Raw genomic sequence first — 27,141 nt, 5'->3', positions numbered from 1 at the left:
TTTAATATGCTTTTTGAATGACTACCTCCTCCTTGTACCCCACACATACAATTATCTGTAAGGTCCCTCAGTCAAGCAGTGAATTTCAAACACAGATTCAACCACAAAGACCAGGGAGGTTTTCCAATGCCTCACAAAGAAGGGCACTTTGGATGGTGTATCAATACACCCAGTCACTATGAAGATACAGGCGTCCTTCCGAACTCAGTTTCCGGAGAGGAAGGAAACCGCTCAGTGATTTCACCATGAGGCCAATGGTGATTTAAAACAGTTACAGAGTTTAATGGCTGTGATAGGAGAAAACTGAGGATGGAACAACAACATTGTAGTTACTCCACAATACTAACCTGAATGACAGAGTGAAAAGAAGAAGGCTGTACATAATAAAAAATATTCCAAAACATGCATCCTGTTTGCAATAAGGCACTAAAGTAAAACTGTAAAAAAAAAAATTGCAAAGAAATGACCTTTATGTCTCGAATACAAAGCGTTATGTTTGAGGCAAATCCAACACAACAGATCACTGAGTACCATTCTTCATATTTTCAAGCATGGTGGTGGCAGCATTATGTTATGGGTATGCTGGTCATTGGCAAGGACTAGGGAGTTTTTTGGGATAAAAATTAATGGAAAAAGCACAAGAAAAATCCTAGAGGAAAACCTGGTTCAGTGTGCTTTCCAACAGACACTGGGAGACAAATGCACCTTTTAGCAGGACAATAACCTAAAACACAAGGCCAAATCTACACTGGAGTTGCTTACCAAGACTACATTGAATGTTCCTGAGTGGCCTAGTTACAGTTACAGTTTTAAATCGGCTTGAAAATCTATGGCAAGACTTGAAAATGGCTGTCTAGCAATGATCAACAGCCAACTTGACAGAGCTTGAAGAATTTTTTACAATCCAGGTGTGCAAAGCTCTTAGAGACTTACCTAGAACGACTCACAGCTGTAATCGCTGCCAAAGGAGATTCTAACATGTATTGACTCAGAGGTGTGAATACTTATGTAAACTGTTTTCATTTGCAAACATTTCTAAAAAAATGTTTTCACTTTGTCATTATTAGGTATTGTGTGTAGATGGGTGAGAAAAAAATATATTTAATCAATTTTGAATTCAGGCTGTAACACAACAAAATGTGGAATAAGTGAAGGGGTATGAATACTTTATGTAGGCTCTGTATAGCGATAAATTATACAGAACAATAAACGTTGGCGAGCATCCACACCAGCGAAATGTTTATCATTTATTGTTCTGCAGTAGCCTACACCTGTCAATCAACTAATCAACGCATCCTACTGCAGGCTGTAGGCCTATTAATAAGGTGTAACACAGACGATTCAGTGCTTCAGGGTATGTTCATTGTCATAGTGACAACTGCAAATTGTACATGTAATGAAAAATAATATAGAAACTCGTATCTAAATGTAGGAATTCCACAACACTGTTTAGCCTATGTATCTTTTACAGCATGTCATTGCTTGCCTCGTTGCTTAAGTGGTTGGAAGTTTTTTCTAATGGATGTCAATTCCTTTGGGTCTTCTTTTTCACTGTGCTCATCTCTGTCTGTCCTGTGCAACTATTTGCAATGTATCAGTGTAACAATGTTATCAGAACTGGCCAAAGATCACACCAACGCACTCTCCTAAACTTTCCACAACAGTTAATTTGGCCTAGACCTATTTTACATTCAGCAATCAGCAAGAGCAGCCCTGCTTCTCTCCACAAAAAGGCTATTAGGCCTAGTATATATATATATATATATATATATATATATATATATATATATATATATATATATATTTTTTTTTTTTTATATATATTTTTTTTATGAATATCTTATAGCTTTTATAGCTTTTGTAGCCTATAGCTTTTCCTGGGATTTCAAGAGAAGAGGAATAGCGGAGAAGCTTGCATCCATATAGCCTATTGCCCACGCGAACAGCTGGAAGAGAGAGAGGCTAGAGTTGTGTAGCCGAAGTAAGAAGCTAAATATTAGCTAGATATGCCATTCATTAGCTAAATACTAGGGCTTTAAATATTTACCTGTCAAAGTGAAAGAAAAAAAGTTTACAGATTATGAAATGGCAGATCAGTGCATTCATCCAGGCTACACTCTGCAGTCCCCGGGCACGCAAAGCTCCACTATTGATTAGGCCTACGTTTTTAGACAATTCCATTTTCTACCTAGGCTACAACACAGTGCAATGTGGAATTTATTATTGTTATCAATTGAGTACACACTTATTGTCTAGGGCTGTAAACTGCAGCTATGTAGGCTAATTTGAATAACCGCTCAAACGTCCTGTTTTAAAAGCTTCATGACGAAATAACTGCATACAGCCTAGGACTGATTATGCAACCATTTGGATCAGTTATGGGTCTATTCTCAACAGTTTACAAGGTCCAGAAAGGTACATTAGCAGGCTACTCATTCAAGCTAATGTAGTCTAGCTTTTCCTGGGACTCCAAGAGCTAAAGAGGAATAGCTGCCTGTAGCTGAAAGCCAGCGGAGGCCGGGTGCTTAATTGCGCAAAGAGACCCTTGAAGACAGACTACAGAAGTGTAGCCTAAATTTATTTGCAAAATATTAGGCCTAATACTACAGTAAATAGCCTATACCCAATGAATTTACACAGTGAAAGTTTTTTTAAATCAGATAATGAAATGACAAGCTACTGTGAGCTCCCCGAAAATCTCCCCAATTGATTAATCTTTTTAGGGACAAGACAATTATCATACGTAGGCTATATCAACACAATGCAATAATTAATGTTATTTTTTCTAGTGAGTAAATCATTCTAGTCTAGGCTGTTAAACTGCATTGAATATGTCATTTAAATAACAGCTAAAAAGCATTTTGAGTGCATGTTTCATTCCGAAATAATAATAATCTAGCCTAGTTTTTTTGACGGTTTACAAGGTCCAGAAAAGCACATTAGCAGGCCAGTCATAGTGTGTATTTTGTCAGGATGTATCGGGCATTAACAGACACTATCTGAAAATATGGCCTTCTCATACTGATATGCATGTTTGTTGTGGATCATCATTCTCCCAAGTCGTCCTATATCAGGCAAGTTTACTGTGCTGTGCTGTGCGCTCCTGTTCACTTGAATTAGAATTGTCTTCTTATTTGTATTTGTATTATTTATTATTTTGTATAATATATATTGTAATTTATTAGTTTTTTTGTATTTTACCCCCCTTTTTCGATCTTGTCTCATCGCTGCAACTCCCCAACGGGCTCGGGAGAGGCGAAGGTGGAGTCATGCGTCCTCCGAAACATGACCCGCCTAACCACACTCCTTAACACCCGCCAGCTTAACCCGGAAGCCAGCCGCACCAATGTGTCAGAGGAAACACTGTTCAACTGGCGACCGGGGTCAACCCGCAGGCACCCGGCCCACCACAAGGAGTCGCTAGGGCGCAATGAGCCAAGTAAAGCCCCCCCGGCCAAACCCTCCCCTAACCCGGACAACGCTGGGCCAATTGTGCACCGTCCTATGGGACTCCCAGCCACGGCCGGTTGTGGCACAGCCCGGGAATGAACCCGGGTCTGTAGTAACGCCTCTAGCACTGCGATGCAGTACCTTAGAGCGCTGTGCCACTCGGGAGGCCCTATTTTGTATAATTTTTTATTACACAAAAATATTGCAATTTTTCTATTCACTATAATGAGATTCTGCTAACAATGCCTGCAGTACCGCGGTCGGTCTTCAACTTCCGTGGCTGCAATGAGAGGGGGCAGTCGTTCTGCCACAATATTAGTTAAAGTGTGCGTTTGTAAATTCACTCTGGCTATCTACTCCGATTTCAGAGCAGCAAAAAAACATAATTAAATTGTTGCCAGCAGCACAGTTACAGTCACCAACTCTCTATACAACATGAAAACAGCCTAACCCCCTCTGGTAGGGCAAGTAAAATGGTCAGAGTGGGGTGTTTTCTCATTTGTGTCTAGAAGTAGCTAGCAAGCTAGCCAACTTTAGCCAGTTAGCTTAGGTGCTTGACTGCCGTTGTAAGGTCAGAACGCTAAGATCAATCGGACAAAGCTCTTAATTTACGAACGCCCAGAGCGCACTCCTGAGCGCCCTCTGGCACTCCAGAGGGAATTTACGAACACACCCAGACTGGGGTCTTGATGCAAAAAGCAGTCTAATAATATTATGGTCTCCATGGCAATACCAGACAATGTTTCCAGGAATGCCATGCTGACATGGTAATAGGCTAGCAGACATGCATGACTAAATATGCATATTTGTGTACTCCTATGCAGGGGCACAACTTTTATTATAAATATTATATATAATATGTTTCTAAACACTTCTACATTAATCTGGATTCTACCATGATTACGGATCATCCTGAATGAATCGTGAATAATGATGAATGAGAAAGTTACAGAGGGTCAAAGATCATACCCCCAAGACATGCTAACCTCTCACTATTACCATAACAGGGGAGGTTAGCATTTTTGTGGGGGTATGATATTTGTGCATCTATAACTTTCTCACTCATCATTATTCACAATTAACTCAGGATTATCCATAATCATGGTGGAATCCACATTCATGTAGACGTATTATATTCTTATTTACAATAAGTGACCCCAAAATGACCCCAAAAGGGTCATACAGTATTAGATTGTGTAGAAATGCAGGAAATGAGCTTTAGATGCCCCCAAAAAATCTGAGGGAGGACCCCCAGACCCCACGCCAGGTTATGTCCTTCTAAAACCAAAGTTGCGCCCCTGCTCCTATGCAACCAAATACTGCAGGTTGTGCAACCTATGTTCATCCTCTGAATATGTTGGCATGTTCAGTACTCCAACACATTATATACATAAAATGCTGTAATAATTTGGTAATATTTCTGTGAAGGGAGGCCTTCACAGGGTGCCTGCTATCTCTATCTTGAAGGGGGCACTGAGTATGAGAGTGGATGTATGAATGTTTATGTTTATCCTTTATTTCACTGATCAGTATCATAAACCATATTTAATCAACATACAGTTATATGCATACTTTCATCATTTCACCCTGATATGTTATTCTTAAGTATTTGTATGAATGGGAGATGTAATGTCATTATGTTGTGCTATCATTTGTTCTCTCTCTGTTCCGTCTCTCTCCTCCCTCTATCCCTGATCACAGGTGACGAGCTGCACCTGTGACCAGTGGGAATGGTATATAGTGGAGTGCTATGGGGTGGGGCTTCAAGTCTCCTGGTTCAAGACCTGGGAGAACATGAGTCTGTGAGGAGGCCTTCCTCTTGCCACCTGTACCATGTGTTTGTTATTTTCAGCCTGAAGGCCATGTATTTGTAATAATTATGCCTCCATTTTTGCATCAGACAACGTGGTCCTGCGATTCCTTTCATAGATACGGCCTGTCTGTGACAATCTCCTATGAATACCCTCTTAATAATGCATTCTAAGTGCATTTATAATAATAATGATGCACAACATAGGCACTGATAACTACTCACGAACATCTTTGACTACATTTATAGAGCATTATGACCAAGGCTGTATAACGCCTTATAAAGCAAATAAATATTGTATTATGTACCAGCATTTGAGCAGGATGAATGCTTTACATCAATTCCTACTTGGCAGTAGGGTCAAAATAAATACCTTGCGTGGCCATTGTAGTGCCAGGAGCCATACTTGGAGCGCTGTTGTCACTCACCTAGGAAAGTGTTGGCGATAAACTCTGAGACTTGGTTTCCTGACCGGCTGGTTTCTGACAATTGGGTGAGCTCTCTGTTCAGCATCCTTTTGAACTGGGGGACAAGATCAGACACCAGGCATCAGTGACAGTTCACACATGGATATACCGTACAGTGTGGAAAGTAGAAAATGCCTCAGTAGAACATGTGTACCAGCATTAGAGTTCTTCTCACACTTTAATGTGGATGACTGACTTATCTCTTTGTGTATAAACAATTTGGAAAATTATAAATTAATCAAACAAAATGAGAGTTCAAAATGGCAAAAAAAAATGACATTATGTTTGGTGTGATTTTTCACATCACACATTTAAGCGTCGGGAGTAACTAACAAGTAAATCATATGACAGTAGTGATTTATTTGATCACGTCATACTTAATAACATGTCTGGTAAGACCAGAAAATGAATTTAAAAAACATGTATTTAAAACAAAACAATCAAACTTCTACCATGACACAACCTCATACAAACCCCAAGTCTATTCAGTGCATCACACATTTTGTTGTTGTTGTTATTTATTTCATACTAAACACATGCACAACAAATATTGCACCATATTTAGCTGAATTAGCTCTGTGGGTATTTTCCATCTGCAGGGACATACATTCCCCATTGCACAGTCGTTCCATGAATGGGGATAAATGACAAACCAGGGAAATATAGCAATATCACTAGCAGACAGTGTAGCACACACCCCAGACAGAAAGAAGGGGGGACATTCTTTTAAAAACAGAGCAGTGTGGTTCCCATGGCGAATCATGGTACACAGAGGCAGCCGTGCTCAGTGAGTGGTTCATTGAGAGTGAGCGCGGGGCATTGGGAGGGGAGGGCACGATGTCTTCAGCCCATTATGTAATCACACACGTGGGTACAAGACGGGGGAGCGCACCACGCCAGCCATACAAACCACCGTATACGGTCTTAAAGGAGACGGTGCATGTGCACACACGCTGAGACATTCAGTATGGAACGTGTAGTGTACTCAAAGGGAAACAGGAATGTGTGTACACACAGAGGTGTACACACACACACACACACACACACACAATATGTGATAACTTGTCTAGACACACAATAATAGGCAGTTTTATACACTACATGGCCAAAAGTATGTGGACACCCCTTCAAATGAGTGGATTCGGCTATTTCAGCCACATCCGTTGCTGACAGGTGTATAAAATCGAGCACACAGCCATGCAATCTCAACAGACAAACATTGGCAGTAGAATGGCCCGTACTGAAGAGCTCAGTGACTTTCAACGTGGCACCATCATAAGATGCCACCTTTCCAACAAGTCAGTTCGTCAAATTTCTGCCCTGCTAGAGCTGCCCCGGTCAACTGTAAGTGTTGTTATTGTGAAGTTAAACATCTAGGAGAAACAACAGCTCAGCCGCTAAGTGGTAGGCCACACAAGCTCACAGAACGGGACCGCCGAGTGCTGAAGCGCGTAGCGTGTAAAAATCGTCTGTCCTCGGTTGCAACACTCACTACCGAGTTCCAAACCGCCTCTGGAAGCAACGTCAGCACCAGAACGATTCATCGGGAGCTTCATGAAATGAGTTTCCATGGCCGAGCAGCCGCACACAAGCCTAAAATCACCATGCGCAATGCCAAGCATCGGCTGGAGTGGTGTAAAGCTTGCCGCCATTGGACTCTTGAGCAGTGGAAACTTGTTCTCTGGAGTGATGAATCACGCTTCACCATCTGGCAGTCCGACGGTCGAATCTGGGTTTGACGGATGCTAGGAGAACGCTACCTGTCCCAATGTATAGTGCCAACTGTAAAGTTTGCTGCCCTTTTTCTGGCCCGCAAATTTGCTTTTGGCTAACAAATCGGCCTGGAAAAACGTTATGTGAGGCCCGCCGTTGAATTCTGAAAATGCCCATTATTTTGGAATGAGATGTTCGACGAGCAGGTGGCCACATACTTTTGGCTATGTAGTGTACCATCTCACTGACATAACATCCAAAAACACAGATACATCCTAAAACATACTGTGTCCTACAGTACACCTACAGTACACCAAAGCACACTTATCGTCATGCAGACAACCCTTTAAGAAGTTTGCACTGCAATAACAGAAAATTACATTCTGACACCCTTGAGCACACACACATTCCCGCGCACTCACCTGTATGAGTGTCCAAGACATAGAAAACAAAGTAACTTCGGGCAACCCAGTGGACACATGTTGAATCAAAAACAAAGACGAGCGAGCAGTACAAACCAACTCTGGTGAATAAAATCCAGTAGCAGATTCTACAGGTCTATCCAATGAGTTTTGTCACAAACTGACAGTCCGTACATCCGAGATTGAAAGAGGGGGAAGAGATCAAACAGTCGTTAGCCGAAGACGAGGTGTTCCCGTAGCCCTGAGCTGAGTAAGGAGGACAGAGGGCACAGAGGGGACATGGGGGACGGGCAGTGGATGGCAAGGGGACAGACAGTCCAGCTAGGTGCAGGGCACCAGAGCGCATGGCTGACTGCTGCTCCTTCCTCCACCATCACACTCTCAATGTAAACACAGAGACCGTGGGGAAGGAGTGCGAGCTAGAGGGAGGGAGGGAGTACAAGAGAGGAAAGTCTCCCCCTCCCTGTGTGTATCTCCCCTTCAACTGCCTACATGCGGGATACCCCCTAGCCAATCAGCTACAGAGGCTGGAGGGATGCAAGGGGTCTTATTGGTTGTGGGTGTAAAGGGGAGGGGAGTGAGAGAGGTGGGGGCTGAGAGAGAGAGAGGGGGATACATAATGCTTCAGGGAGGAGTGGAGTGGAAAGAAGGGATGTGAATCGATGCGACTGGTTAACTCTTTCAATGGGAAGGATGGGCTCCTTTCATATGTTGGAGTGTGTTTGTGTCTGAATGTGAGGAGGGCGTGTGCATCAGCTCAATGATCACTGTATACCCAAATATTAAGTAGAGGGAGAATGCAGCAGCAGAAGTCAACTGCCTACATCTGTAAAAATGTAAATACTGCAATGCAACAAGAACCAAACTACTTGGTGGAGGGTCCAAATAATAAGTGGTCATATCTGTGAATCCGTGGTTGCCATGGCGCCGTGAGGTCGCCTAGGCAGAAAGCTCTGTAAATATTGTACATATTTCAATAGTTTTAGGTGTTTTTGGACATATTTTTAAATCAACTTTTTATTTTGTTAGCTAATTAAGTTTTGATTGTATCTACACTGAACCAGAATATAAATGCAACATGTAAAGTGTTGGTCCCATGTTTCATGAGCTGAAATAAAAGATCCCAGAAATGTTCCATACACACAAAAGCCTTATTTCTCTCAAATGTTGTGCACAAATTTGTTTACATCCCTGTTAGTGAGCATTTCTCATTTGCCAAGATAGTCCATCCACCTGACAGATGTGGCATATCAAGAAGCTGATTAAACAGCATGATCATTACACAGGTGCACCTTGTGCTGGGGACAATAAAAGGCCACTCTAAAATGTGCAGTTTGGTCACACAACACAATGCCACAGATGTCTCAAGTTTCGAGGGAGCGTGCAATTGGCATGCTGACTGCCAGTGAATGTCATGTTAATTTCTCTTCCATAAGCTGCCTCCAACGTTGTTTTAGAGAATTCGGCAGTACGTCCAAAAGGACTCACAACCGCAGACCACGTGTATGGCGTTGTGTGAGCGAGCGGATTGCTGATGTCAACGTTGTGAACAGAGTGACCCATGGTGGCGGTGGGGTTATGGTATGGGCAAGCATAAGCTATGGATAACGAATACAATTGCAGTTTATCAATGGCAATTTTAATGCACTGAGATACTGTGACGAGATCCTGAGGCCCATTGTCGTGCCATTCATCCACTGCCATCACCTCATGTTTCAGCATGATAACGCACGGCCCCTTGTCGCAAGGATCTGTACACAATTCCTGGAAGATGGACATTTCCCAGTTCTTCCATGGCCTGCATACTCACCAGACATGTCACCCATTTGTTTGGGATACTCTTGATCGACTTGTACGATGGCGTGTTCCAGTTCCCGCCAATATCCAGCAACTTCGCACAGTCATTGAAGAGGAGTGGGACAACATTCCACAGGCCACAATCAACAGCCTGAGATGTGTCGCAGTGCATGAGGCAAATGGTGGTCACACCAGATACTGACTGGTTTTCTGATCCACGCCCCTACCTTTTTTTAAGGTATCTGTGACCAACAGATGCATATCTGTATTCCCAAATTGTTGCATATTGCGTTTATATTTTTGTTCCACAGCAGTGTAAGTCAGTTATTTTACCAACTGAACTGAGAAGCTAGCTATTTAGCTAGCTACATTTACATTTACATTTTAGTCATTTAGCAGACGCTCTTATCCAGAGCGACTTACAGGAGCATTTAGGGTTAAGTGCCTTGCTTAAGGGCACATCGACAGATTTTTCACCTAGTCAGCTCGGGGATTAGAACCAGCGACCTTTCGGTTACTGGCACAACGCTCTTACCCACTAAGCTACCTGCCGCCCTAGCCATCTAACTGTTTTTATTTGAAACAACAAGATGGTAGAGGCTTGGAGACTGTTGAATATGGCAGAGGATCACTAAAGTCTTTGCACAATGGTTTATTTCAAGGTGGACTATCCCTGTTGACTGTATTGAGCTTCATGCGCTCTAAGCTTTGTGGATGCATGGCTTCACCCAGGTGGGTGCTACATGTTTTTCAGAGGAGTTTACCTAGGAGTCTACAACTGGGGATGGCAAGAGGTATCCTGGCTTCTGACTTGTTTCCCCCATGGATCTGACCATCATTTTCCCCCAGCTCAACCCTTCATCTGGGCCTCAGTTGCAAGAGACATGGACGGCGCAGGTGAGGAAGATGCACATGGAGTGTGGATCGGACACAGGATGTGACCCGTTGGACTTCCACCTCCCTCTGTGGATGACCGTGGAAGATCTTCCACCCAGAACAGAAAAGCGCTATACAAATTAAATCTAATATTATTATCTATTAGACATTTCCTTGATCTTGAAAATTACTTTTATTGAGTAAATGTATTTATTGCTTTCTTTTCATTTTGATAAGAGATGAAAATGCAATGAATTGAAGGTTATTTGTTGATGTAAAAAACCAAATTTACCGATTTTATTGTTGTGTCATCAGATTTGGGGTGGGGTCGCGAGAAATTATTGGGGAAATAATGCGGTCCCTGCTGAAGAAGTTTGAATGCCACTGCTTTAAGCAATAATTCCCAGGTTTTTACTGAAGATGAGGCTCAGTTCAAATGCAACACAGCTCACCTTGTTGGAAGCCATCTCGCTGACTGAGTGACGGGTCTGCAGGGTCTCCAGCTGGTCCAGACACCAGTCCAGCTCCTCCAGTGTCTCCATGGCCAGCTTCTGGTAGGGCTCCTCTGAGGGGGTCAAAGGTCAGTCTACTGTTAAAGCCCTGAGAGAGACCACCAGAGACCATCCCATCCAGGCCCTAGTCTAGAAGTTCTAGACTGAGCCCCAGATCCTTAAGTTAATGTCCAAGATGCAGAAGAAAACAAATGGCACATCTAGCCACTGGGACATCTACAGTGGCTTGCGAAAGTATTCACCCTCCTTGGCATTTTTCCTATTTTGTTGCCTTACAACCTGGAATTAAAATGGATTTTTTGGGGGGGGTTTGTATCATTTGATTTACACAACATGCCTACCACTTTGAAGATGCAATTTTTTTTGTTGTTGTGTGAAACAAACAAGAAATAAGACAAATAAACAGAAAACATGAGCGTGCATAACTATTTACCCCCTCCAAAGTCAATACTTTGTAGAGCCACCTTTTGCAGCAATTACAGCTGCAAGTCTCTTGGGGTATGTCACTATAAGCTTGGCACATCTAGCCACTGGGATTTTTGCCCATTCTTCAAGGCAAAACTGCTCCAGCCCCTTCAACTGGTGTACAGCAATCTTTAAGTCATACCACAGATTCTCAATTGGATTGAGGTCTGGGCTTTGACTAGGCCATTCCAAGACATTTAAATGTTTCCCCTTAAACCACTCAAGTGTTGCATTAGCAGTATGCTTAGGGTCATTGTCCTGCTGGAAGGTGAACCTCCATCCCAGCCTCAAATCTCTGGAAGACTGAAACAGGTTTCCCTCAGGAATTTCCCTGTATTTAGCGCCATCCATCATTCCTTGAATTCTGACCAGTTTCCCAGTTCCTGCCAATGAAAACCATCCCCACAGCATGATGCTGCCACCACCATGCTTCACTGTGGGAATGGTGTTCTCGTGGTGATGAGAGGTGTTGGGTTTGCGCCAGACATTTTCCTTGATGGCCAAAAAGCTCAATTTTAGTCTCATCTGACCAGAGTACCTTCTTCCATATGTTTGGGGAGTCTCCGACATGCCTTTTGGCGAACACCAAATGTGTTTGCTTATTTTTTTCTTGAAGCAATGGCTTTTTTCTGGCCACTCTTCCATAAAGCCCAGCTCTGTGGAGTGTACGGCTTAAAGTGGTCCTATGGAAAGATACTCCAATCTCCACTGTGGAGCTTTGCAGCTCCTTCAGGGTTATCTTTGGTCTCTTTGTTGCCTCTCTGATTAATGCCCTCCTCGCCTGGTCCGTGAGTTTTGGTGGGCGGCCCTCTCTTGGCAGGTTTGTTGTGGTGCCATATTCCTTCCATTGTTTAATAATGGATTTAATGGTGCTCCGTGGGATGTTCAAAGTTTCTGATATTTATTTATAACCCAACCCTGATCTGTACTTCTCCACAACATTGTCCCTGACCTGTTTGGAGAGCTCCATGGTCTTCATGGTGCCGCTTGCTTGGTGGTGCCCCTTGCTTAGTGGTGTTGCAGACTCTGGGGCCTTTCAGAACAGGTGTATATATACTGAGATCATGTGACACTTAGATTGCACACAGGTGGACTTTATTTAACTAATTATGTGACTTCTGAAGGTAATTGGTTGCACCAGATCTTATTTAGGGGCTTCATATCAAAGGGGGTGAATACATATGCACGCACCACTTTTCCGTTATTTATTCTTTTGAATTTTTTTAAACAAGTTATTTTTTTCATTTCACTTCACAAAATTGGACTATTTTATGTATGTCCATTACATGAAATCCAAATAAAAATCAATTTAAATTACAGGTTGTAATGCAACAAAATAGGAAAAACACCAAGGGGGGTGAATACTTTTGCATTGTCCGCTAATACAGGACTAGTAAAGGCCCAGTGCACTACTTTTGTGATTTTTTAAAAACTAAATGTATTTGTATTTCAGTGTTTACTAGCATTTGTAACTTGAGTCTGATAATTATCTGTACAAAACAGTTAATCTGAATGTTTGGGGAATATAAAATACTTGCTTGACATACAGTGCATTCGGAAAGTATTCAGACCCCTTGACTTTTTCCACATTTTGTTACGTTACAGCCTTACTCTAAAATGGATTAAATTGTTTTCCCCCCCCATCAATCTACACACAATACACCATAATGACAAAGCAAAAACAGGTTTTTAGAAATGTTAGCAAATGTATAAAAAATTTAAAACTGAAATATTACATTTACATAAGTATTCAGACCCTTTACTCAGTACTTTGTTGAAGCACCTTTAGCAGCGATTACAGCCTTAAGTCTTCTTGGGTATGACGCTACAAGCTTGGCACACCTGTATTTGGGGAGTTTCTCCCATTCTTCTCTGCAGATCCTCTCTGTAATCCATTAATCTTTGCCTCAATCCTGACTAGTCTCCCAAGTCCCTGCCGCTGAAAAACATCCCCACAGCATGATGCTGCCACCATCATGCTTCACCGTAGGGATGGTGCCAGGTTTCCTCCAGATGTGACGCTTGGCATTCAGGCCAAAGAGTTCCATCTTGGTTTCATCAGACCAGAGAATCTTGTTTCTCATGGTCTGAGAGTCCTTTAGGTGCCTTTTGGCAAACTTCAACAGGCTGTCATGTGCCTTTTACTGAGGAGTGGCTTCCGTCTGGCCACTCTACCATAAAAGCCTGATTGGTGTGCTGCAGAGATGGTTGTCCTTCTGGAAGGTTCTCCCATCTCCACAGAGGAACTCTGGAGCTCTGTCAGAGTGATCATCGGGTTCTTGGTCACCTCCGTGACCAAGGCCCTTCTCCCCCGATTGCTCAGTTTGGCCGGGCGGCCAGCTCTAGGAAGAGTCTTGGTGGTTCCAAACTTCTTCCATTTAAGAATGATAGAGGCCACTGTGTTCTTGGGGAACTTCAATGCTGCAGAAATGTTTTGGTACCCTTCCTCAGATCTGTGCCTCGACAAAATCCTGTCTCAGAGCTCTACGGACAATTTCTTAGACCTCGTGGCTTGGTTTTTGCTCTGACATGCACTGTCAACTGTGTGTGCCTTTCTAAATCATGTCCAATCAATTGAATTTACCACAGGTGGACTCCAATCAAGTTGTAGAAACATCTCAAGGATGATCAATGGAAACAGGATGCATCTGAGCTCAATTTCGAGTCTCACAGCAAAGGGTCTGAATACTTATGTAAATAAGGTATTTCTGTTTTTATTTTTTATAAATTTGCAAAAATTTCTACAGACCTGTTTCCGCATTATGTGATATTGTGTGTATATTTGAATAAGGCTGTAACGTAACAAAATGTGGAAAAAGTCAAGGGGTCTGAATACTTTCCGAATGCACTGTATGTTTTCCAGTTTCTTGAAATACAGTACTTTGCAAATGCAACTTATTTCTATATGGAAACTGAAATGGTCTATTCATTCCTTTTACATTTTAGTAGACACTCTTATCCAGAGCAACTTACAGTAGTGAGTGCATACATTTTCACATTGGTCCCCTGTGGGAATCGAACCCAAAACCACATCATCACAAACCACTTGATGTCTCAATGTACTCAATTACTGTATTGTGCATAGTATTTTTCATGGTGGTGGAAAGTCTACAGGTACAAACCTAGTTGACCAGCCTATGTACAATACAGTAATGCCATTTACATTAAGTGGTTTGTAAGGATGGTAAATTAATACTGCACAGAAAGTTGTTGTTTTCCATGTTTTTGAACAAGACAAATATTTAATTTGATGTGGATGTTTTGGGTCTTTTCCCATAACTTTGCACCTTTTGAAATAAATGTTTGAGGACAGGATGTTTTCTTTTTGGATTCCATTAGAATGATTATCGCAGAGAAAGGGACAGAGCAACAACTCTTACAATTCCAAATGTTGAATCCTGCAAGATACTGTTCTTAATTATACAACTACCTTTTTTGCCAAAGCTGGAAAGAAATGTTCCCGCAACAGACGTCTTTATTGGTCTGCTAATACAGGACTTGTAAAGGCCCAGTGCAATACTTTTGTGAAAAAAATGTATAAAAAAATATACATATTTTAATTTTATTTTATATTATTATGATTTTAAAGTGGGTGCTGCAGGAACCTCAGCGCCCCTACTTCCTGCGGCTATGCATGGGTGATCACTTTCTTTTTATTTTACCATAGTCCCACAGGCTATGGTCCTGACTCCTGTATTCAGTTATCAATCAAATTCAATCAAATGTATTTATAAAGCCCTTTTTACATCAGCAGATGTCACAAAGTGCTATACAGCAAACCCGGCCTCAAGTTATCAGGCATTAGACTGTACGGCTCCATTTCAAACCAGAGACTATACAATTAATTGTCTAGACATTTAATGCATCTTTTCTCTGGTTTGTTATCAGTGAAAACTAATTCTCAAACCATGGCAGCTTCAAATACTACAAATGTCCTCCTGAGTACTTGTGTCGAGCTATGCCATTTTGGATTGCCATAGAAACTAGGACCAGTGTCTACATTTGTCTATAGCACCCCCCCCCCCCCCCCCCCCCCCCCCCAAAAAAAAGGATGGACATAGAAACAGATATTTTTCTGTATATCTCTTTACATCTTTGCATTCTCACTGCACTGCCGTTATCAATGTAAAGCTGACAGATAAACAATACTTGCAATTGTGGCAGTAGCATCAAACAAATCAAACTGAATTTTCAGTTCTTGTGAACTTATTATTTTCACAGAGTGCAGCAGACACCAGGGAACAAGAAAACCAATTGTTGTGAAGTCATGTAAGAGGTATGATCAGATGCGTAACCTACTGACCTGGTATGCTTGGCTTGGTATGAGTAGGCATTGAGGGAGGGTTGCTGCCTGACGGCCACCTGTTGGGCCGATCCTGCAGATGAGTTATGACGGTAAAGTTGCTTCTGACTGTTCGGAGACTGGCGAGCACCTTAAGAGAGAGGGTGGAAGGGACTTTGGTGCCAACATAGAGGGTAGTTGACCAAACTCTGCCTATGGCTCTGTAGCCTGGTGCCAGATCTGTTTGGGTTGTATAGCCTACTCCTATCGTGACAATGACCAGTTGGCTATCCTGCACAAAAAGAACTGGGACCAGGCTAATTTCTCTATCTATAGCACGTGCAGGTCGTACATAATTGTTCATTTTAGTCATTTAGCAGACGCTCTTATCCAAAGCGACTTACAGGAGAAATTAGGGTTAAGTGCCTTCCTCAAGGGCACATCGACAGATTTTTCAACTAGTCAGCTCAGGGATTCAAACCAGCGACCTTTCGGTTACTGGCACAACGCTCTTTACCGCTAGGCTACCTGCTGCCACTCAGGTATTATCCACCTATAACACTTGTGAGCTCTAGTGAGACACTGAAATGCACAGGGGTACAAAACGTCACTAAACACCTGTCTCAGGTACTTCGTGTGCCTTCATGTTGCAACTCAAGACTGCTCCGAGTTCAAAATGTCACCCTGGTGAAAAATCGTGGGGGCAGTCTGCCCATAAAAGCTCTCTCCTTTCAAAACCCTTGAAGATTTCACATCTGTCCAGCTCTGCTTTGACGCACGTCAGTATTGGATTCCTCACTTGTTTTGTAGCCCTAGTCGAGTCGTGACACAATGACACACACTCCGTGCAGACGGGCTATTGCAGCAAAAGCCGGTAGTCTGGGTTGGAAGAGTCACAGCTACGTTAAAGTAGGCACATGTGTTCAGACCTTTGAAATGTTTGAATCCTTCCCGACTGCAATGTGCTTTGTGGATTCAAATAAAGTATTTAATGTGTGTGTGTTTGTGTGTAATGAATGGTGCCCTACCTCTTAAAACCCCACCAAGACAGCACTGTGCATCATATGATTTATCACGCAAGAAGTACAGAAGGCTGGCTCACTGTACTGTACACAATAATACAGCGTATTACTATGTATTTAAAGAACGAACGCATGAACATAGCACTGACCTGTGCAAATGGTGTCACAATCATGTCTTCTCCATGTCTGAAATGACAGAAGAAAACAAAAACACTGGGTTAGATACTACATCTTCAACAAATAGGTGAAGAACTGAATATCACCATCTTACAAGGGCAATATTGATATAATATATACTGTGGTTCTATGGTACGCCCTGAGTGTAAAGCAATGGGCGTCCTAAATGCAGCCTGAACATCCATATATCCTGCATCAGTTAACACATTGGACACATGGAGAAGAAACAAGTGACATGCACACAACTGACTGTGAGAACTGTGGGAAAAACAAACAAAATCCTTTGAAACTGTGCTCTGGGGGCATCATCATGCACATAATGTGTCGTCTTGTGGTCGAGCCTTTCTGTTAAGATAATAGGCCTCAGGCTCTCCATGCAGCACACAAACAGTAACAGACCCAACTCAGATGCAAGTCCTGTGGGGTTTTTCTTTTTGGGATGGTTTGGGAGGAAAGGGGGGTGAGGGTTGTGTACGTGTGTGTGTGTGTGTGTGTGTGTGTATGGGCAGGGTGGTTAAAGGTTATGTGTTGGGGCAGGAGGTGAGTGGGGGTGTGTGGAGGGGTTAAGGGGTTTGTGAGGACAGGAAGTGTCTGAAACCTGCAAACGCAGTGGGTCCTTAAAGGGGAAGTAAAATAGAAAAAATGTGTCACACGCATCTCTCACCACGGCAGCCAACCGACTTCCCAGTGCTTCAAGCCCTCTTCCCATTAAAGACATAGAGCGAGAGTCCAGTGACTAAGCTAGACTTAACATGGGTAAACTGACCGTGACACGGCCTCCGACCTCCAGAAACAAACATCAACAATACGAGACAGGAAGGTTATGTTTTTAGGGACCTCTGCAGGAATCATAGTTGAAGGGTTAGCTATGACAGTATAAATATGGAGAGAGTAGACATGTATTGGTTAGTAAAACATCAAGGGTGGGGGAAGAGCAACAACGGCAAAAAGAGAGACAGAAGGACAGAAAGAGTAAAACAGAGAGGGAGAGACAGAGAGAGAGAGAGAGTGAGAGAGAGAGAGATAGAGAGAGAGATAGTGGAAAAAGAAAAGGGCCTGGAGAAGAGGTTAGGAGGGTCATGCATCACATTGGTCCAATGGTACTTACTGCTCACTGGCCGTGGAGGAGTTGCGGGACATGGCTTTTGGTGAGAGGTCGAAGTCGGAGTCGGTGCGGTAGAGGAAGGACTCGCGGCGCTGGCTGTGGGGGTAGTTGGCCTGCAGGACCAGGCCGGAGCTGGGGCTGGCCTGGGGGTCCACAGGGCTGTGTCCCACCGGCAGCCCATTCTCCACATCAAAACTTAGGGGGAGAGAAGGGAAGAGACAGGGGTTAGGATTCATGTCATGTCTTTCAGTATTTTCAGCAGAGACATACTGGCATTGTCATCACAGGAAACATATTGGGGAGAGAAGAGAGAGAGAAGGGAAGATTCATGTGAAAAGGTGTCTGGAGCAGCAGAGCAGGAAGACAAGATGTCACTGTCCATTCCTTTATTCTGTACAGTATGATGACAGAGGTATGGAAGTCTGACAAAATGTGTGAATCTTCAATCCGAAATCATCCCTGTAGTTATCGTCATCAGAAAACACCACTGAACATTCTCTGCCTGTCTCATAGCTAATACACAGTATATTCAGAATAAAAAAGAGCTGACCTAGTGATAGCAGGCCTAGAGTAGCAGCCATTCCCGACACACCCACACCGTTTATTTTAACGCAATCACACTAGTGTCAGCACTGACTTCACCACATACGTCAGCAGTGCAAAAGTGCTCCCCCTCTGTCAGGGCCCTGGGCAGCACTAAAACAAATTGTGCTACTGGCACCTGTCCACCTCTGCAGCCAGACCCTGACGCCAAAATATCAGGGTAATCAGTCCATAGCCATCCAATCTCATAATAGGGCTGACTGGGGGGGGGGGGGGAACCTGTTTCCAGGGGTACGTCAGGCCCAGGAGGCTGCCAAAAAAAGCTGCAAGGATTCCTGCTAGTGTCGTGGTGCGGTGTCTAGTTTCTGTGCGTAACACAGAAACATACGAGTATGAACAGCTAGGAAAGACATTGAAGTCTGTTTGATGGGAGAGTGGAATTCCACTCTCCTTTTCATATTTTGAGAATGTATTTAGACATTCAGATAGGAGATCAGAGGGGGAGAAAGGTGTGTGGGAGATGAAACGGGAAGGCTGGATGCGGGGATTCAACCCCAGTCTATAGAAGGAAGTAATCTACGCTACAGTATGTGTCAAGAGCCGGAAGTGTTACCAATCAACCACAGGTGAAGTATATCCAATACAGCAGTGACTATACACATACTGCAGTCGGCAGGTGAATGCTTACGAAGTTATAATACTACAATATCCTCCTCCTTTAGTCTCTTTGGTAGGAATATGTGTCTGATCTGTGTGACTCTCCTTTGTCCAATCTAACTCCAGAAGCGGAGTTGTTCCAGAGCAGTGCTACAGTATTCAGGCAGCAGCTGCAAGGTCAGGCTGAGGTGGAGTTGGACAGAGTGGTTCTAAGATTAACCCTCTATCATTGATGGGGGTACATGTGAGAGGGCTATACATAGCCCCCCTGGTTGGCGTATCATATAATTACATTAGGCTGAAACCCTCACCCCATACAGTACATACCCTTTCACTTAACTTCAAGTTCAACACATAATGAATAGAAAGTGTTGCACATTTTTGTCATGCTTTTGACAAACAAGTGATTATTTGCCAGCACTGTGTCGTGTGCGAGTTTCTTTTGAGTTAAACTATTGCTGTATGTCTCCGAGGCACCTGCAACAACAACCTCTGGATGTGCGAGTGCATTTCACTCCCAGACTCCTCTCACAACAACATTCTAACCTGCATGCCTTTGCATTTACAGATATGGGACTGTATGGGGTGTATTGTGTTGTGTCGTATGCATCCTAAATACAGGACAATGGTGCTCAGTATTTTGCTTAAATTAACATTTAAAAACAAACCTGCACCATACTTGGGCAGTGATTGACATCATTAATCAGAAACAATTATTGAATGAATTGTTTAACCAAGGTTCATTCACCTTCTTCTTCTATGCCATGTTGGCTTTTGACACCTGCATAGCCTACTGTACTGTACTGAAATCAGCTGTGCAGTGTCTATTTTTAGCTGGCTTTGGTAGTCCAGCAATAGCAGTAGCTGATAAATGAAGCATGAATGTTATGTAATCAATTCTCAATGAAGCCCCCCGATTCATGTGAGGACCTGAGAGGGAGAGAGCAAGAGAGAGCGAGAGAGAGCGAGGGCGAGTGAAAGATATGTTTGCATTTGGACGGCTCAATGCAGCGTTTTAACAAGCTCCACCTGATTGGTGGGGAGGGCCCCGGGGGGAGGGGCTTGCCTTATTACCCCACCTCTCCTCCTCTCTCTTGCCCTTTTTCTCACCCCTTCCTTCATCTCATTTTCAATGATGCGTCCGTCCCCTCGGAGCGATTTGGGCCGGCTCTGACCATTGGATGGCATCGATCACGGGGCCAATGGCGTCAGCAGCTATAAATAGCTCTATCCAAAAGAACTGAAATAGCCCCAGAAACCGCTCACACGTGAAACAAAACTCGCCCATTAAAACTGAAATCCACGTCATTCACATGAAATGTTAATGTTTGAGTAAACTATCAGAGCCTGAGGCTTGTGGATATCAGAGTACACTAATGGACTGTGGATAACTCCTTCCCAGCTGCATGAGGCTTCTCTTCTCTGGCATCAGACAACAACACTCCCACTCACTTCCACTTTCATAAACAATACAGTGCGGTGGATGAAGACGCATATTTTCCCAAGAAAACCACCTGAAAATAAACCTGGGCAAAGTTCAAGAAATGCCACCAGCAAATACCTGGGATTATCAGACTGAGTGGGAGGACAAGTGTCCATAAACAGTGCTATTCATACTTTTAGTTCCTTCTACTGGAAACAGAATGGGCTTCTGAGTGTCAGCTAGCACCATCTACTGGAGACAAAAATATAACTCATCACTGTGCCAGTCAGTGCATGTTACCCAGCACACCAGTGTCTCTATACAAGAGCACAGAGCAATGTGACCACTGTTTAAAGTACATGCATCTTAAAATGTCAGCCAGAGAACAGGTAAGATGAATCTGTGCCTCAATTTCAGATGTTACACAGACGCTACCCTCTTATAATTCATCATGGAGGATCATGTAGTTACTTGACACACAAGCATTAAACCAATTGTGCCATTCTGCTGAATAAACCTTTTTAATCAATCATCTCTTATTATGGTGGTGTTCTAAGATGTTCTATGAGATGCTCTGTGTCTGTACCACAAAGGTCGCAGGCAGGTCAAAACTGGTGACGGTATTGTCATTGTTCTCAGGCTCTGACGTCAGTCACTGTCTCCTCTCCCTTCTCTTTGTGTCTGGATTACCGTCAGAACTCGTGGGAGACAAGCCTCCCTGTATTCCACTGTGGCAAAGGCAATCCTCCATGTTTCATTTCCTCCTCAATTGTGGGAAAAATAGCAAATCCATTAGTTCCTAGATAAAAGGATAAGCCTCCCTCAGGATACAGAGGACATTTAAAGAAGCCTTCAGGTCTGTGTCATTCAGACAAAGGAAGAATGGACATTAAGGTCATTCCCCAAATACCGCTCTTAGCTAATAAAAAGCAGTCAGAACCCCTGTGCAGATGAAACTTCTCAGTCAGTATGGATCAATCCTCAGCCACTGAATATGTGGGTTGGGCGGCCCTGTTAGTTCTTGCCCCAGCCAGAGCGTGGCCTATCTCATTTTACATTTTAGTCATTTAGTAGACGCTCTTATCCAGAGCGACTTACAGGAGCAATTAGGGTTAAGTGCCTTGCTCAAGGACACGTCGACAGATTTTTCACCAATTCGGCTCAGGGATTAGAACCTGCGACCTTTCGGTTACTGGCACAACGCTCTTAACCACTAAGCTACCTGCCGCCCCAATCCTGTGATTGACACCAGCTGGGCAGCGCTGTGGTGCCCATGGGAACCGCAGAGATCTGAAGGGACTTTTACTTCTGTTCCGAGCCAGATGTTATCGGCAATAGAGTGGGCTTCCAGAGGATGACACAGCGCCTGGAGTCAAAAGTCAAATCCCCCTTCTGTTTTCTTTCCGCATGGCGTGAGAACCAGCTCTGGGGGCCTCGCCGAACTATGACAATCAAAGTGTGTGTGTGTGTGTGTTTGTCTCCGGGAAGTTCCCGCGGCCCTTACACACCAGGAAAGAAGGGAGTGGAGGCAGAGAATGTTGGAAAACAGAGGAGTGGACCTTTTTTTGGTGTATGTGTTCCTGGTGTTGCATAAGCTTTGTAGTGGGGGGAAAGGGGGCACCTGGTTTGGGAAAGGGTGATGTTAGTGTTGCACCCCTCACCCCATTGTACGCGACCTGACACCGGCAGCAAAACAATGTGGTGCACCACCAAAAACAAGAAAAAATCATGTCTAAACACAGTTTACATATGACGACAGAGCATTAGAGCAAACATGCCTTTTATTTGAGGTCCCATGTGCCAGTCTAGAGTAAACTATTGCAACACTTCCTATTAAACCTATGTCAAACACTCAACTTTTGAACACAAACTCCATGGTTAACATTTGCTGTCCTTTGTAAATTAGGCTATATAAACCTCTTTGCCCTGTGTACTTTTGTACCGGGTCTAGCCGAAGGTGTTTTAGATAGACTATTTACTATTATTTTCTTATCTGGTCTAGCTTCTGGTGTATAATCTATAAGTCATTTCTGGATACTGATAAACATGTTATACAAGTTATTTATCTCAACAGCCGAACAAAATGTAACCCCAAAACATAATACATTCACTGTGTATCAATTCATACAAGTTGACCAAAAGGGGAAAACGTTCTGAGTACAACAATATAAGACACAGCCATGAGCATATGCTTTCTAAATATATCCCTTGAGGAGAAGTCCTTGCACGAGAACAGACAAGGAGTCAACAGAGCCCAGTCTGTTGATTATTTTTCTCTTTGAGCGACTCTCCAAACACCACAATTTGACTCGCTGTCAACAGGGTAAGAGAGACCCAACTTTACTGGTAATGTACACAGAGCTCGCCACATGCAGTTCTGAAGTTCTGAACATATACATGTTCCACCCTCCATATACATGCACGCACGCACACACACAAACAAACATCCCTGGTACCAGAGCAACAATACTTTGGGACTTTAACTGGCTTGACCAACTGGATTAAGAATAAAATGTGAAACGAAATAATCATTTTATAAACATTATAATCCAGATAAGCAGTTTAAACTAATATGACCAATATGTGAGCCTTTGAAATGTAGCTGTTTAAAAAAGGGCATGTTTGGCCTAGTAAGTTGGTTGTTGAATGTACCACTTGAGCTAATAAGATAATAGAACCCATATTTTATCACATGAATCATAAACAAACAGACATTTAAAGAACTAAAGGAACTGAGAAACCTTTGGAAAGATCTCCAAAGCAAAGCCAAAAGATGGCTTTCTTTGCTTTTGTTCACTGCCCAACTGACTACTGTTCCGCACTGTGGCTGAACTCTTACCGGAACAAGCCTCTGTACCAGCCAACAAGAATCTGAAGTCAAAAACTTCAGCTATTAAAACCTCTTAAAAAATATACAGGATGTATACATGAAGAGTCACAGTGTAGAAGTAACAGGTATAACAGATACAAATAAATACACACACACACCACCCATACCTATACAGTATCACCCACCCCACCTCCCACAAACACACACACGCTTTGGCTTCACTTACTCCAGGGGGAACTGGAGGATCCTATCCTATCCAGCAGTGGTCCTACAGTAATACACAGGAAGCCATGTATCAGATGAGCACCAAAACGGCTCCAGAATACCACCGTATACCCATCAACCCTGGCCGGGGCCATGACGTCAGAGGGGCTTGTGACAGACGACTGGGAGAGGTAGATAAGCTACTGTGGTGGGCCATGCTCAGGCCTGTCAACAGTGTGCTACAACCCAATGGCTACACAGTTAAATCCTCTCACATCTAGAGTGGAACCTGCCTCTCATGGCCTCACTTTCACCCCTTTCCCTCGTGGCCTCACTTTTCACCCCTGCCTCTCGTGGCCTCAACTTTTGGAGAGGAAATAACCCCCATCAAATAGGACCCATGTTGACAGTGGAAAGAAACTTATGTGAAAATAGAAGTCCAGGCTCTTTAAAAGACTTGCATTTACCTGAAGTGCTTTTCCCTTGGTTTTAAAGTGCTCTTCTATGGCAGTAACTCACCCAATCCACCACCCATCTGTAGTACCATCTGCTTTCATTTGCTGTGACACAAACATTACCCACTGGGATATTGCCAACCTGCAACTCATAACTACTTACAGTGAGGGAAAAAAGTATTTGATCCCCTGCTGATTTTGTACGTTTGCCCACTGACAAAGAAATGATCAGTCTATAATTTTAATGGTAGGTTTATTTGAACAGTGAGAGACAGAATAACAACAAAAAAAAACAGAAAAACGCATGTCAAAAAAGTTATAAATTGATTTGCATTTTAATGAGGGAAATGAGTCTTTGACCCCCTCTCAATCAGAAAGGATTCTGGCTACCAGGTGTCTTTTATACAGGTAACGAGGTGAGATTAGGAGCACACTCTTAAAGGGAGTGCTCCTAATCTCAGCTTGTTACCTGTATAAAAGACACCTGTCCACAGAAGCAATCAATCAATCAGATTCCAAACTCTCCACCATGGCCAAGACCAAAGAGCTCTCCAAGGATGTCAGGGACAAGATTGTAGACCTACACAAGGCTGGAATGGGCTACAAGACCATCGCCAAGCAGCTTGGTGAGAAGGTGACAACAGTTGGTGCGATTATTCGCAAATGGAAGAAACACAAAAGAACTGTCAATCTCCCTCGGCCTGGGGCTCCATGCAAGATCTCACCTCGTGGAGTTGCAGAACTACACGGGATGATCTTGTCAATGATCTCAAGGAAGCTGGGACCATAGTCACCATGAAAACAATTGGAGAACTGGGTGAAAGTGTTGTGGTCAGATGAGACCAAAATCGAGCTCTTTGGCATCAACTCAACTCGCTGTGTTTGGAGGAGGAGGAATGCTGCCTATGACCCCAAGAACACCATCCCCACCGTCAAACATGGAGGTGGAAACATTATGCTTTGGGGGTGTTTTTCTGCTAAGGGGACAGGACAACTTCACCACATCAAAGGGACGATGGACAGGGCCATGTACCGTCAAATCTTGGGTGAGAACCTCCTTCCCTCAGCCAGGGCATTGAAAATGGGTATTCCAGCACGGCCAAGGCAACAAAGGAGTAGCTCAAGAAGAAGCATATTAAGGTCCTGGAGTGGCCTAGCCAGTCTCCAGACCTTAATCCCATAGAAAATCTGTGGAGGGAGCTGAAGGTTCGAGTTGCCAAACGTCAGCCTCGAAACCTTAATGACTTGGAGAATATCTGCAAAGAGGAGTGGGACAAAATCCCTCCTGAGATTTGTGCAAACCTGGTGGCCAACTACAAGAAACGTCTGACCTCTGTGATTGCCAACAAGGGTTTTGCCACCAAGTACTAAGTCATGTTTTGCAGAGGGGTCAAATACTTATTTCCCTCATTAAAATGCAAATCAATTTATAATATTTTTGACATGCATTTTTCTGGATTATGTTGTTGTTATTCTGTCTCTCACTGTTCAAATAAACCTACCATTAAAATTATAGACTGATCATTTCTTTGTCAGTGGGCAAACGTACAAAATCAGCAGGGGATCAAATACATTTTTTCCCCTTACTGTACAATGATACCATCAGCTCTGCTCAATTCCACGAACTAGGCGTGGAGGCAAGAAGGCATAAAATGAATGAAGTGTCATGAAATGAAAAATGTGGTATCCCAGCATGAGCCCTTTCCCCTCTCTCTCCAGGTGGGTATTACAGTACGGAACTTTAGCCGGTAGGACTCTGCCTGTGCTCTAGGTATCTGTTAGCAATTAGCTAGTGCTAGTCCTCTCAAATCTCTCAGTCAGAAGAGACTGGCTTGACCTCTGTGGTATGAGCCTCTTCTTTCTCTCCCACGTTTCATTGTTGTCCTCTTAGAATGGGATCAACATGCTCTTTCCCAATGGAATAGGGAAAAATCACACTGTTGCTACCTCACAGTCCAACCAAATCAAATCAAATGTTATGTCACATGCGCCGAATACAACAGGTGTAGTAGACCTTACGGTGAAATGCTTACTTCCAAGCCCTTAACCAACAATGCAGTTCAATAAAGAGTTAATCAAATATTTACTAAATAAACTAAGGTAAAAAATAATAAAAGGTAACACAATAAAATAACAATAACGAGGCTATATACAGGGGGTACTGGTACCGAGTCAATGTGCAGGGATACAGGTTAGTCGAGGTCATTTGTACATGTAGGTAGGGGTAAAGTGACTATGCATAGATAATAATCAGCGAGTAGCAGCAGTGTAAAAACAAATGGAGGAGGGGGGGGTGTCAATGTAAATAGTCCGGGTGGCCATTTGATTAATTGTTCAGCAGTCTTATGGTTTGGGGGTAGAAGCTGTTAAGGAGCCTTTTGGTCCTAGACTTGGCGCTCCGGTACTGCTTGCCATGCAGTAGCAGAGAGAACAGTCTATGACTTGGGTGACTGGAGTCTTTGACAATTTTTTGGGCCTTCGAAGGTGCATGAAATCAAGAACAAACTGGATCGGCGACAGATATTCAGCCATTCTTGGAGGAAAATGGAAGTTAAATAAAAGCTCATGAGGCAAAAGACAAGTATTTCTCTGTCAAGCACTCTCAGTGTGAATGACACAATGATTGACAGACTGTGACGTCATCAGTGGAAGTGAAAGCGCTGGCCTTGAGAGAAAATGCAAATAGCTGTTTCCTGAATAAGGGGTATTTCCAGTGGTTTCCCTGTCTTTGAAGTCTATGGGAGGAATGTCTATAATATGTTGTGTGGAAAAAACACTCCCTTGTAAAAAATAATAATAATCATGAAAAAAAAAAGGCCATTGGCTGCATGGTGGCATATGAGGGAAAAAAAACAGGAGCAGTGAACATTTGGTTAAAGGAGGAAGGGAGGGAGGGGTGGGGTGAAGGGAACGACGGAGGGGTAGAGAGCC

The 27,141-nt window shown here is 43.2% G+C and overlaps 1 protein-coding gene across 3 annotated transcripts in view; it reads right to left on the bottom strand.

The window, feature by feature from the left end:
- The window catches only part of LOC311131174 (3',5'-cyclic-AMP phosphodiesterase 4C-like), a 90,431-nt gene that overhangs the window by 16,908 nt on the left and 46,382 nt on the right, over window positions 1–27,141 (bottom strand). For all 3 annotated transcript variants that reach the window (XM_084164020.1, XM_084164021.1, XM_084164019.1), the window contains 5 exons: window positions 18,102–18,293; window positions 16,966–17,002; window positions 15,816–15,945; window positions 10,988–11,100; window positions 5,689–5,782 (listed from right to left, as the gene is read on the bottom strand). In XM_084164020.1, the coding sequence (XP_084020146.1) occupies window positions 5,689–5,782; window positions 10,988–11,100; window positions 15,816–15,945; window positions 16,966–17,002; window positions 18,102–18,293 (566 nt within the window). The remainder of the gene's footprint in view (window positions 1–5,688; window positions 5,783–10,987; window positions 11,101–15,815; window positions 15,946–16,965; window positions 17,003–18,101; window positions 18,294–27,141) is intronic.

Source organism: Coregonus lavaretus (genome assembly GCF_964263955.1).
Source record: "Coregonus lavaretus genome assembly, chromosome: 6".
Lineage (NCBI taxonomy): Eukaryota > Metazoa > Chordata > Actinopteri > Salmoniformes > Salmonidae > Coregonus > Coregonus lavaretus.
This window is presented reverse-complemented; position numbering and strand designations above follow the sequence as displayed.